Source organism: Cervus canadensis, chromosome 8 (assembly GCF_019320065.1).
Source record: "Cervus canadensis isolate Bull #8, Minnesota chromosome 8, ASM1932006v1, whole genome shotgun sequence".
Taxonomy (NCBI): domain Eukaryota; kingdom Metazoa; phylum Chordata; class Mammalia; order Artiodactyla; family Cervidae; genus Cervus; species Cervus canadensis.
The window spans coordinates 90,592,047-90,605,473 of NC_057393.1; the positions used below are offsets into that span (position 1 = coordinate 90,592,047).

The 13,427-nt window shown below is 52.1% G+C and overlaps 1 protein-coding gene across 1 annotated transcript in view; it reads right to left on the reverse strand.

Moving 5' to 3' along the window:
* GALNT2 (polypeptide N-acetylgalactosaminyltransferase 2) overlaps positions 1 to 12,013 on the reverse strand; it is a 176,412-nt gene extending 164,399 nt beyond the window's left edge. Inside the window, exon 1 of the mRNA XM_043477172.1 lies at positions 11,787 to 12,013. Within this exon, the coding sequence (XP_043333107.1) occupies positions 11,787 to 11,912 (126 nt within the window). The 5' untranslated portion in view covers positions 11,913 to 12,013. The remainder of the gene's footprint in view (positions 1 to 11,786) is intronic.
* Between the last annotated feature and the right edge of the window lie 1,414 nt (positions 12,014 to 13,427).

Consider the following 13,427-nt stretch of genomic DNA (forward strand, 5'->3'; position numbering starts at 1 on the left):
TGTAGGCAGACGCTTTACTGTCTGAGCCACCAGGGAAGTACATAAATGGGTTTTCTACTCCAGCCAATTAACTGAACCCAAGAAGGGGTTCCTGGGAACCTCTGATTTATAGCATGTTGGTCAGAAACACAGGTGACAATCTGGGCTTGCAGTTGGCATCTGAAGGAGGGGAGTGTGGGGACTGGGAGTCTGAAGGACTGCAGCCTTGCCTATAGGACCTGATGCATTTCCAGGGGGACAGTGTCAGAACTGGGCTGAATGGCAGCACATTCAGCTGGTATATGAGCACTGACTGCTGTGGAGGGGAAGCTACCCACCCCCCCCCACACACACACCCCACACAGCTACTGGAAACGGAGTAGAAACCTTTCACTGACTGTATTACAAAGTCTTAATTTGCTTTTTATTTTAAAAATACTAGTTTTCTGCTGGTTTGCTAACTTAAGTTACATACACCTATACAATTTTTAAACTTTTTAAATAAAATTTTCTAAGTAGGCAAAAATAAAGTAGAATTATGAACCCCAGGTGCCCATCAGTCATTCAAGAGCACACTCAGTCAATCTTGTTCCCTCACAGTCTTCCAACAGAGGTGGTGTCACTGTGTCCATAAATACTTCAGTTTATATCTATAAAAGGTAAGGATTTTCAAAAAACATAACCACAAGGCCATTCAGTTCAGTTGAGTTCAGTTCAGTCGCTCAGTCGTGTCCGACTCTTTGCGACCCCATGAATTGCAGCATGCCAGGCCCCCCATCCATCACCAACTCCCGGAGTTTACTCAAACACATGTCCATCGAGTTGGTGATGCCATCCAGCCATCTCATCCTCTGTCATCCCCTTCTCCTCCTGCCCCCAATCCCTCCCAGCATCAGGGTCTTTTCCAATGAGTATTGGAGTTTCAGCTTCAGCATCTGTCCTTCCAATGAACAGGGCCATTACTGCCACTAAATAAAATAATGGTGCCTTAAATTTCATCTACTATCCAGTCCCTATTCAACTGACCCCTAATTATTGTTTCTCAGGTCCTTCTCTAGTTATTTTGGTGAGCAATTGTGAACTTCTTAAGGGTGGCAGAACACCATGTTCACGTCTACAACCCCAGCGCTCAGCAGGGTACCTTGCAGCCAGAAACGCTCAAAAACCTTTCGAAGGTGCTCATCAACTGTGCACCTCTCAAAAAGTAAAAAGCATGAAGTCCCTCAGTTTACAAGGATTCTGGGGACTGGAAGTGAACAGATGGAGATGCACACGTTTTGATGAGGCTACCACTTCCCCTAATTACAGTCAGGGCCTGGAGCTGGGATCTCATAGAAGAAGGTAATGGACATGCGAGAAAAAGGAAGGCTCTAATCATGACTTCTTAGATGCACTTTATTTCCACGGTCTGAGATGAGATTGAGGTGGACCTCACAGTGATCAGCATCTTCTGTCTACCGCTACAGCTGTCTACCTCTTTCTGCTTAGTGACCTTTACTAATGCACCAAACCTCTCTGGCCCTCAGTTTCCTCATCTGCAGAATGGGGATAGTTCCTGTAGCTAAGAACGATCATGGCCTGCGCCGTAACACACCACCATGACCGGCACTGCCTCAGACACAAGACCCACCCACAGCAGAGTCTGCAGGATGCAGGTCAGTGCCTTGGAAGAAACTTCCAGAAGCAATATTAAAGCAATGTAATCTCCAGACACAAAATCAAGTGGGAGAGAAGTGGAGGGTGAACTGGGAAGTTAGGCAAAATTCCCAGGAGAGTCACAAGTCGGCCAGCTCTACACGATGCCAAGCGATGGTGAGAGCCCAGGGCCCTCAGGAAACACTGCATCCACCAGAGCTTAGAGGTACAGAGGAAGAAGACTCTGGTCTCAGATGAACAGACACAAACATCTCTGAGGCAAAACGCAGACACTGGAAGACGTATTTCACATATATTTTCCTTATTATCTAGGCACAAGGGTGATAATAGGAAAAATCGATGTCTAATTAAGTCTAAAAGAGCTCTTTAAATAAGTAGAAAATAAAAATGTTAACTGATAAGAAACCACCATGTCACAGTTCAAAGGAAATTGCTTTTTCTTTCCTAGTGGTACATAAGATAATGGTTTTACAAATAAGAGCATCTTAGATTTGACAAAAAAATGGTATACTCCAGACACAGGGACACATCAGTAGTCACCAGAAGTGAGACAGGAAGGAAAACAGGTGCATCACTGACTGTGCAGGGAAATGGGAGTGGGAGAGTGGGAGGAGGGAATGGAGAAAGGGGGCAAGCCTTGAAGGTCACAGAGCCAGAGCTCACAATCTAGGTCAGTGGGGCAGCCCCTGAGGTAGGAAGGACCAGGGCAATGACTCCAAGGCCTCCCACGCCAGGCCAACCGGCTCAGCATCCAGGATGGTCACACATCTTTGCACACAGGAGTCAGCGTTCATTTACAGGTGTCACTAAAACACAGGCCTTTACTCCTAAAGTTCCCACTGGGTGACTCATCTGAAGTGTGTCCCTCTTCTGGAGCAGCACCCTTCAGGAGGAGACAGGCTTCCTTTCTGGACGAGCCTCTGAGGCAGAGATGAAGAAATCTTGAATGGTGGCTCCTGAGTCAGAAGTCTTTACAATGACCCTTCCTCTGCAGCCACGTCCACGTTCTGGTTTTTTATCCAGAAACACGCTGGCAGCATGGCACACACCCCAACAAGGCATCTACAGACCCCTCATGAATGCCAGTAACTACCAGGAAAAGCGGCTGATGCTCTTGCTTGAGGACTCCCTAAAGGAGCTGCAGGCAATGAAATCACATGTCCACTTTATTTCCTACAAATATCACAGATCACAGTGCTTCAACACAACCCCATTGCCAAGAACAACCTCTCCAAAACCCGGGGACCAGGCAGGCCCCTAACCTCCTATTTCCTGCAGATGAGAAAACCACAAGCCTCCCGACCCACAGCCACTCACAGAGACAATACCCCCGTGGGATCTTCGTGCAGGAGCAGGGGCACAGGCACCGGCAGGACTTCTCGTTAAACGGTGATGCGTGTGGAGAGCACTCCACAAATGCGCCGTGTGACGGAGTGCTGAGCCTGACAGTGGACGGGGAGCAGTGATCACCAGGTCAGCCAGCCCTGCAGAGACCAGCTCAGAAATCACACCACGAAGGCTGTTGCCTCAGCACAGACCAGAGTCAAGCAACACATTAACCTGCAGCACCTAATGTGGTCCCCAGCCCGGGGCGGGAGGGGGCGAACCGGGAACATGCGTTCTGTTAACCAGAACACTCCTCACCCGGGACTCCTTGAGGAACAAGAATGAAAGGCCGGAGAAAGAGAAAAACAATTATCAAATACTAACACATATACATGGAACCTAGAAAGATGGTACTGATACTTGCAGAGCAGCAGTGGAGACACAGACATGCAGAACAGACTTGTGAGCACAGCTGGGGGGAGAAGGAGAGGGTGGGAGGTATGGACAGAGTAACCTGGAAACACACACTACCATATGTAAAATAGACAGCCGATGGGGATTCGCTGTATGCCTCAGGAAACTCAAACCCGCTCCCTAACCACCTAGAGGGCTGTGATGGGGAGAGAGGTGGAGGGATGTTCAAGCAGGAGGGGACATGGGTGAACAATGCTAAGGATGATTCATGTTGATGCTTGGTAGAAACCAACGCATAAAGCAATTATCCTTCAACTAAAAATAAATAAGTTTTTTAAAAAAGAAGTAAACTTGATAGAGGAAACTCCACCACTGACAGACCAGAGGCAACAGATTCCCAGAAAGAAAACAGGCTCAATATTTAGCAAAGGAAATCAAGGCATAGAGAGCATACCCAACAGGTCAGACACTCTGAAGCTGGAGTTGCCCCTGCTCTGGGTCTTGGCTCAAACCTGCTCAACCTGCACCTCGCAGGCACCAGCCCTTCTCTCTCTTTTTTTTAATATAAATTTATTTATTTTAATTGGAGGCTAGTTACTTTACAATATTGTAGTGGTTTTGCCATACATTAACATGAATTCCCCATGGGTGTACATGTGTTCCCCATCCTGAACCCCCCCTCCCACCTCCCTCCCCATCCCATCCCTCTGGGTCATCCCAGTGCACCAGCCCTGAGCACTTGTCTCATGCATCCAACCTGGGCTGGCGACTCATTTCACATATGATAATAAACATGTTTCACTGCCATTCTCCCATATCATCCCACCCTCGCCCTCTCCCACAGAGTCCAAAAGACTGTTCTAGACATCTACGTCTCTTTTGCTGTCTCACATATAGGGTTATTGTTAACATCTTTCTAAATTCCATATATACGTGTTAGTATACCGTATTGGTGGTTTTCTTTCCGGCTTACTTCACTCTGTATAATAGGCTCCAGTTTCATCCACCTCATTAGAACTGATTCAAATGTATTCTTTTCAATGTCTGAGTAATATTCCATTGTGTATATGTATCACAGCTTTCTTATCCATTTGTCTGCTGATGGGCATCTAGGTTGCTTCCATGTCCTGGCTACTATAAACAGTGCTGTGATGAACATTGGGGTGCACGTATCTTTTTCAATTCTGGTTTCCTCAGTGTGTACGCCCAGCAGTGGGATTGCTGGGTCATATGGCAGTTCTATTTCCAGTCTCTCTTTACTGTAACCTGGCCCTCCCTGACTCCTGACCCCTCCAGGGCCCCTCTCTCTCCTCTGCACTCAGCCCCTTCTCACACTGCGTCTTTTCACTACCTATCACCGTGTTTGTTCCCGCTGCCCCCAGGGTGAAAGTTCCCCAGGGGTTGAGATTATGTCTTCGTTCTACTCACTGTTATAACCCAAATACCAAGGAGTGCCTGGCACACAGCAAGTCTCAAGTAGTACTCATCAGAAGAATCGATGAAAGGGCCCACAGCCTGTTTTCATGTCTGTTCCTGCCAGCAGGAAGCAGACTTCAGGACAGACAGAGGCCTGAGGACAAGAACACGGGAAACACGGACGGACAGAGGCCTGAGGACAGGAACACGGGAAACATTTCACACAGCAAATGGTAAGGATGGAGAAAGGAGCTAAACGGAATGACCTCCCGTGAAGTATTCCTGTGGGTGCATCCTCTCTAGAGCACCTTCCAGGAACACCCCACCACCATCAGAGGATCTGGGCACTGGCAGCGCATGGAAGGAACACGGGAAGCCTGGAAAGCGAGGGCCCCATCCCGCAGGGAGAAAAAAGAAGTCAAGTTCATGCTGACCACAGCAGTGCTTCTTAGGTGAGGGCGAGCCTGTCCCCTGGGATGCCTGGCAAGGCCTGTAGACATGGTGACAGCTGAGAAGGGTGGCTCCACTAGCATCCAGCAGAAGCTGCTAAACATCGACAGTGCACAGGCCAGCCCCCTGCCCCCAGCAAACGTTATCTGGTTCAAAATGCCAACTGTGTCAAGGCTGAGGGGCCCTGCTCTAGAGTGACCACTGCCCCCAAGCACCCCTGTCCCTGCCAAAATGCTGGTCCTGGTTTGGGCTCTGGGAATTCAACAACTCTCTCCCTGGTGCCCAGGCCAAGCCTCCTCCCAGAGAGTCACTAGACAGGACCAGGCAGTCAGCGGCGGGGCTGGGAGGCCAGGTGGGCAGACCAAGGGCAGGCTGAGTCACAACTGACCAGGTGCGCCTCTAAGAGTGGGCGCGGGGGCGCAGGACTCCCAGAGCCGAGGAAAGCTATTTGAATGTGAGGCCAGGAGGGAGATTCTATGCGACGACAGTTTTGTTTTTTTCAAATCCAGCCACACTGAATCACTGCCATCTTCGTCCTGGCATGCTAAGAAACCCAATCTGTACAAAACGACACTCTCTTCCTGGGCCTATAATACTGGTCATGACTAAATACAGAAACGCCCAGGGCCTCGGTCTGCCCTGTAGGAGGCAGATGCGAGCAGAAGCCTGGGCTCGGGAGGTGGAGAAGGCGGTGCTCCTCAGGGCGGAGCTCCTCAGAGAAGGACTTGGCTCTTTAAGCCTGTGGGAGAGGCTCTCCTGACTGAACAGGTAAACTGGACAAGTTTCACTAGAACCTCCACACTGGGGGTTCATCCTTCAGGTCAAGTGTGTGGCCAAAGGTCAGCGCATGCTCACATCTGTTAGGAAAACAAGGTCAACTCTCCTTGGAGGGCAGCAGTGTCTGTAGGAGGCTGGCACCAACACGCTCGACATAACTCTCCCCACGGAGGAGGGCTCCTCACCACACTGGGCCTGTGCCGGGTCCCACCCAGGCAGCGTCTGGGGCAGCGCCGGGAGGTCCTCCCGAAGGAACCACACCATAAGGCGGCGTGGTGGCGAGGGTCCAAGGCCACGGTGGTGGGACAGGCATCCCTGGCAGCAACCTGGCATCACAGGCTTCCTCGAGGGGAGGCCGCCCTGTAGGTCAGGACAGTGAGGCCGGGCCAGCACCTGCTCTGAGGGATGCAGCGTCTCTCCAGGAGCCACGCTCAGCTACCTAAGGACAGCCGTGGCGAGGGTCCCGAGGCCCTGCAGCAGGGGCGGGTCAGGGAGCAGGGGTCCCCAGGGGAGAGCAGGGAGGGGGGGAGGCGCAGAGGGGCCCCAAAGAGGGGCGTTCATCTAACATCCACGTGGAAGGCTCCCACCATCGTGAGCTGTGTGACATGGTCATGTCACACATGTCACACATGGTCATGTCCGACACCCATCCGGCTCGCAGGACAGGGCTCATGGGGACAAAAGAGGAAGAACAAACAGGGCGCGTGGGCTTGGCCAGTTTGGGCTATTTCCTCACCCCATGATTTCTGCTGGGCCACTAGGAGACTTCACAGATTTCTCCCAGGAACACCTTGCCTTCTGCTCAGGATCTTGACCAGAACCCGGTAGTCAATACTGTGAGAGCCTGGTCTCTGCCCCAGGCAGCCTACCACCTCCCTCCACTAAGCCACGTGCCACTGGATTTGCTAGAGGTTCAGGCAGCAGGGCGCTGCCTGTCTTGAAATCAGCATCTTCCCAAAGTGACTTCTCTCTCCCTAGAGATCTCAGAAACATGAATGGCAGCAATAAATTGTGTGTGTGTGTATGTGTATAAAATCACATAATTATAAACAATATATAGTTTCATATACATAATTATATATATGTCTCCCCTTGCCCCACCCCAACTGTTTTTCTGACCTCCTCTCAAATACCTCTTCCCCTGATCCAAACAGGAGACCCACCTCTCACCAGCAGTTGGGATGGGAGATTCAAAAGGGGCCTGAAGCCCCCACAGAACACTAACAACTCCCCAGGCGCCCCGAGCCCACCCCAGAGGCCGGATGAAGCCCAGGCAAGTGAGCCTGCTCCATGCTGGGGACGGCGGGCTCTGTCTCACTCTCACCAGAGGGCTGGGGAAAGAGTCCCTCAGCTCTTGCCATCGGTCACAGCCTGCTCCTGTCATGTGTGAGCCCCAAGGCGCTCCAGAGGAGTGACACTTATATTTTCTTTAGAAAAAAGTTTCCCTAGAGAAACTTTGTCAGATTTGCCATTTGTCAGATTCCCTGACTGTACAGTGGCTTTCCCCAACTCCTGCATGCCCGATCTCAACTTCAAACCCTCCTTTCAAGTGGAATTTAACTGACTGGCTGGTAGGGTGTGGCCCGGGCCCCCTCCTCAGCCCCTCATGGACATGCTCACAGATCTGCTGATGTCCATGAAAGCATGCGGCAGCCACTGTGTCCCGCCTCACCTCCCACGTGTGGGTGATGACAGCCACCTCCCCTCCTGCCGGGAGAAGCAAGCCTGCAGGCGGAGGGTGAGTGGGGCGCCTAGAGCCTGCTTGTCAGAGGGACCGGCCTCCTCACCGCAGGAAGCCCACTTAGGGTCACGATCAGCGGCACCCCACTGGTTTAAACAACCACCAAAGAAGGATATGTCCTGCACCCACTCTCCTGGTGGCTTCCCACAGCCAGCAGCCCCACTCTGACACCACAGGTGGCATGTTGCCCAGACCACTTCGCAAAAAGTAGTCTTTGATGTCACTCAGGGTCACGGTACTGGCCCAAATGAACCAACCAAATCAACCTGGGAGAGATGGATGAAGGACTTAAAAAAAAAAAGAAAAACACTTCTAAAGAACAAGAAGATGACAGTTCAATATATTTTCCTAGTTCAATATATTTTCAAGAAGATTCTAGGCTTCGTCCCTCCCCGCACCCCACTCTGGACACCATCTACTCAGCACCTACTATTTGCCAACACCTACTAATGGCATCTAGTCTTTAGCTACAAGAACTATCCCTATTCTAAAGATGAGGAAACTGAAGGTCAGAGAGGCTTAGGAAATTAGTAAAGGTCACTAAGCAGAAAGAGGTAGAAAGCTAGTCTCATCTCAGTGCCAATAAATGGATCCGTGCCATTCTCCTTAAATGTCTACCGCCCGGCTCACAAAACACCAGTGGTTCCCTATGGACAATCAAACTATGACCAACAAGTCAGCCCAGCTTGGCATTCAAGGCCCTTTATGATTTAGTCCCAAACTCTTTCCATTGTACATTCTCATATTCCCCTACAAACGTACCCACTCCAGCCACGTGAGGCCCCTCAGTACTCTTAAGAAGAGATCAACCCCTCTCCTAGAAAGCCCCTCCATACCTGACCCAAAGGCACCCAGCTTGGGACCCAGGGCAGGGACTGCAGCACCTGCTCACGGAAGAAGGGCAAGGGGAAGTGACCAGAAGGACAGGCCCCGCTCAGGTCCTACGAGAATGCCTTCCCTGCCTCCCAAGGGTGCGGGGGCACATACAATGGGTCCTGGGCTACACACTCTCTCTCTCAGGAGACCGTTCTTCACACACTAGAAAACCCTTCCCTCTCCAACCAAAAGAGCCACACTTCACCCAGAGGCACGTTCATTTCAACAGAAATCCCTTCCTTTCTCTGCAGCTCCATCATGCCAAGATACCAAGGCCCAGAGGAGGCTTAACATGATTAAAATTTTAAAGTATTTAAGATGCTCAAAGGCGAGGCATCCTTGAAGTGCAAATCATCAATTTGGGGGAAAGAGAGAAACATAGGGGAGGGAAGGCTCTATGCAAAAGTAAATAAAATATAATTTTAAGCAACATTGTGCACAAAGGTCAGGTTTGTGCATATGGTCAGGTTGTATTGACCATACAACCTGAACTTCAGCATTGAGTCCTGATTAGCGCAGTCTCTGCTTCTATTGAGTCGATTAAACCTGCATTGTGAGGTGAGTGGGTTCTCTGCGTTTCACCAGATGGAGAATAACCGTCCTCAGAGGAGTTATTCAACAGGCAGGGCACACAGTGACAAGCCTGGGCTGGGCGCTGAAGCAGCAGAAACTCTAGTCAGGCTCCCATCAGACAGACAATACCCCAAAGCCTAATACTGAAGCCTGGTACCCTGTGGGAAATGTCAAGGTGAAGAGAAATTGACTAAATGTGGAATTAGAGCCTTGACTTGAATGGTACAAGATGAGAGAAGAAATATAAGTCCACTTACACCTAAAAAACTATAGCTAGTATTTAAGTTCTGCCTATATACACATACTACCTTAGCATTTTTATGCTTATACTTTACAAGCCAGAAAATCTATACATTTCCTTTTATCGCAAGGATGAACTAAATTTGAAGAGACTTTCTAGTCTCTGAATCCATGGAAACAACTCAGGAGGGAGAAAAGACCATGCAGTTTTATATTCTAGACTAAGAAATTCAGGACACAGGTTTTATTGACTCCTCCAGAAATGGTTTTAGGGTGTTCTCTTTAATACAAGGGTCCAAGCCATGTTAATGAGTCTTCTCGAATTTCAAAAGCTATTGCATGTACACAACTCTTCTTCAACTGACGAACTGCCAAACCATTCTAACGGCTAGGATTAAATTTTATGGTTCATTGACAAAAAGAATAGAATCCCAAAATCACCAATCCATGTACAATTGTTCATTTCCCACACTTTTTTCTATGTGGTCTCTGAACCTTCCTACTGTCACCCGGCCACAAGGAGTTCTAGGAGCATTACTTTTTTTTTTTTTTTTAAGGATCAACTGAAGACCCTTCAAAACCCATCCAGCAGCTGAAGCCCACCAGGGAGAAGTCAGCCCCTCCAGACGCTAATGCAACCCTGTGCTATTTCCAATCGCATGTGCTAATGAGAGCTGCAGACCCAGGAAAGGGGATCACAAAGCATGGCTTGTGTATTTGGTTTTCTTTCACATCAAAGGCAGGAAGCTTTGCCAGGTCTCACCAGCACACCAGGCTACATGGTCCTGCGAAAGCACGGTTTGCTGGGAAGCAAAGCTTTTGAAATAATTCCAGTTTCATATGACCACAGTTTTCAAAGGGCTGCACTGCGTGCCCTGGGTGCACCGCTCTTTACCATCCAAGGATGAACAAGCCCCATGGGCCTGAAACAGTTCCTTGGATTAAAACAGGGAAAAGATAGGGCTAAGAGAACCTGTCAGCTCAGAAACAAGCGAGGCCAATTCTGTACATGAGAAGACTTTTCCTTTATGCCCCTCTAGATGTAGCCTAAGAAATTTACCATGAATCAAATAAGACACCTGTCTCCATCTAATACCTTCAGCTGAGAATGAAGGAAAGAAGGACGGACGGAAGGAAACCTCTTAAGTAGCCAGACCTCAGCGTTGACATTTATGGACTGACTTTAGGGCTAAAGTCTTTTCATCCACTTTCTAGCGTCTTGCTTGTTCCAGGATGCCATTCTCTGGTTCCAGTTCAACCCATGGTCCACCTTCATTAACTCAGGATTTCCTGGATTTGCGCTGACACTAAACGTCACAGTATAGGGGTTACACGGTGTGGGGGTCACTTTCAAAGCCTGGCAGTTACCAAACACGACAAACACCGCTGGCGGCATGCGCACCGCCCAGAGCCCCGCTCTCCCAGCAGGATCGCAAGGCCAGGCGCCCTAGGCGCTCCATTTCCTTCCTAGAGCGGCGGGCAGTGCAGAGCGGCTCACGCGGTCCCCACGGCCCAACCCCTCGGCCCTGGGAACCCGTCTAGAACACACTCAGCAGAGGGACCACCCCACTGAACAGGAGCGAGGGACTGGGCAAGGCGAGCGCCGGGGGCTGCGCTGAAGGGCCGGCCGAGCCGGTCAGGACGAGCACCCGGGCAGGGAGGGGACGGTCGGGGGTGTGGGCGGCCGGCCTAACCCGGGGCCCGGGGGCCTTCCGCCTGCACCGCCAGCGCGGTCTGTTCCGCCGGGCGCGGGGCTGGCTGCGCCCCCGCCCCCAGGGGAAGCGGGCCGAGACCCAGAACTGTCCCCTCCCCGCGGCGCGGCGACGAGGGGAGGTAGGGGGGCTGCAGTGGCTGGTTTCAAAGGGCTGAAAAGAAACTTGGACTCCCTCTCTCGCAAGGTACGTGACACGTTGAAAAGGCAGCCGCCTCTCTCCCTTCCCCCCACCCCCTTTTGTGCTTCCCAGTACTCTCACCCCCAAACTTCTCACCGCAGGAGACTGGGCTCCCGGCAGCCGGACGACACTCAAATTAAGAGGAGTGGAGAGCGGGGACAGGGGGCGACTAGAGGCGTCAGCGACCCCAGCCCCGGGAGCTGCGCGGGGTCGCCCCCTCCCGAGCCCGGAGAGCACCGAGCGGCCGGCGGCGCCCCCCGCCCCAGGGGATCGGCCGCGAGGCCCAAGGCGGGGGCGGATGGCCAGAGCCGAGATCCGAGCGGAGATGGGCAGGACGGACCAGGAAACCCGGCGGTGCGTCCGAGCGAGGGGCCTCGGCGGCGGGGCCCGGGCGCATGGGCGCCGGGGATTCCAGGGGCCGGGCCGCGGGCGGGCACCCCACTCACCTTCCTGCCGGCGCCGCCGCCCGCGCCCGCGGCCAGTGCGGAGCCGCCCCCCGAGTACATGTAGTAGGCGATGCCCAGCACCCACAGGAAGGCGAAGCAGAGCAGCATCCGCGAGCGCCGCCGCATCCTCCCGACTCGGCCGCCGGCCGCGGCCGCTGCTCGCGAGTCTGCCTGGGGCCGCGGCGGGCGCGGGCCGGGGAGGAGCGGAGGAAGGGGAAGGGCGCGGCGGCTCCTCCTCCGGCGCGGCTGGCGGCGAGGGCGGCGCGCGCCCAGCGCCCGAGCTCCGCCCCGGCCGGGAGCGCCGCGCGGCGCCCGAGCAGGAAGCGGCAGCCGCGGAGGCGGCCAGGGGGTCAGGGAGCAAAGGGCGACCAATCGGCGGCGGCTGTGGGGGCCCGGCGGGGGCGGAGGAGGGGATTACCGCGTCTCCACGGCGGCGGCTCGGATGCCCCGCGGGGAGTGCCTCCGCCGGCCGCCGCCCGGCCACCCCTGTGAGTGACAGGTGGTCGCCGGGGCCCCGGGGAAGGCGCGCACACGTGCGCACACACACAGGCGCCCACACCGGGGACAGCGGGTCACCGCTTCCTCGCGCTGCCCGGCCTAAAGCACTGCCTCCTCGGTCCTCAGTCTTTGGGACCACCCCAGACCCCTGGCAGGCTCCCTCTTATTGGCCGACAGACCTGAGTTTTTTGGTGCAAATACCCTCTCCAAGACCCGACTTGGCTGCTGCTCGCTGCAGTTTTCTTACCAATATTGCAGCAAAAACATCCCTAATCCCCAGGTGTCTGTTTTATTTATTTCTTTACGCAGAGGTGGGGGCCTAGCGGTAGAAACCGAGAGGTGTTTTTTCAAGGCAACATGTTTCTGGGGATGAACAGAGCGCTTAATAGCAGGGTTTTCTTTTTCATTTTTAAGTAAACACGAAATGAGGAAAAAGGAAGGCAACACGTATTTTTAAAATCGTTTCTTTGCGGCTGTTTCGATCTTCAGAAAGAAGAGGCAGCACACGTAACAGCTTTAAAGATGCAAGAAGACAGATCTGTCTTGTAACAGAATCTGAGTAACCTTGACAATGCCCTTGTAACAGCAAAGTTTCCAGCGTTCCTAGGAAAGAAAGAATGTTACTTAGCGCTTGATATTTTAAAAGGGATTCCAGAAGCTGCCCAGTTCAGAGGATAAAGGCAGCTGTCTGCATCTGAATATCTACTCACATCCTCAATAAAATACAAACACAAACAAGCCTTCAGCTCTACTATGGCAGTGAATACGATGAACTGACCTTCAAATTACTTCTTAAGTAGAGTAAAGAAAAGACATCAAATTCCAACAGAGCTCCCTCCACTGTTGCCAAGGGCTTAAATGTAACCCAGGCTTAAATCCTTCTATGAAGAGCAAGTCCAACCACAAGAACTAAACACTGAATACAGGTTGGGTACTTGACTGGACAAGGGAAGAGGTCTGAAAGAGAATGGGCAGGATGTGGCAGGCTTGAGGATGCCTTGCTTCTGGGAAGTGTCAGGTAAATAGAGAAATGGCAGTGCCCTTCGGAGATCTGGTAGTTAAGGAAAAGAAGGAACTGACAAAGGAAAATTAAGGATCCCACAGAAATAAATGACAACTAATCCCTCCCTCAGAGTGATTATC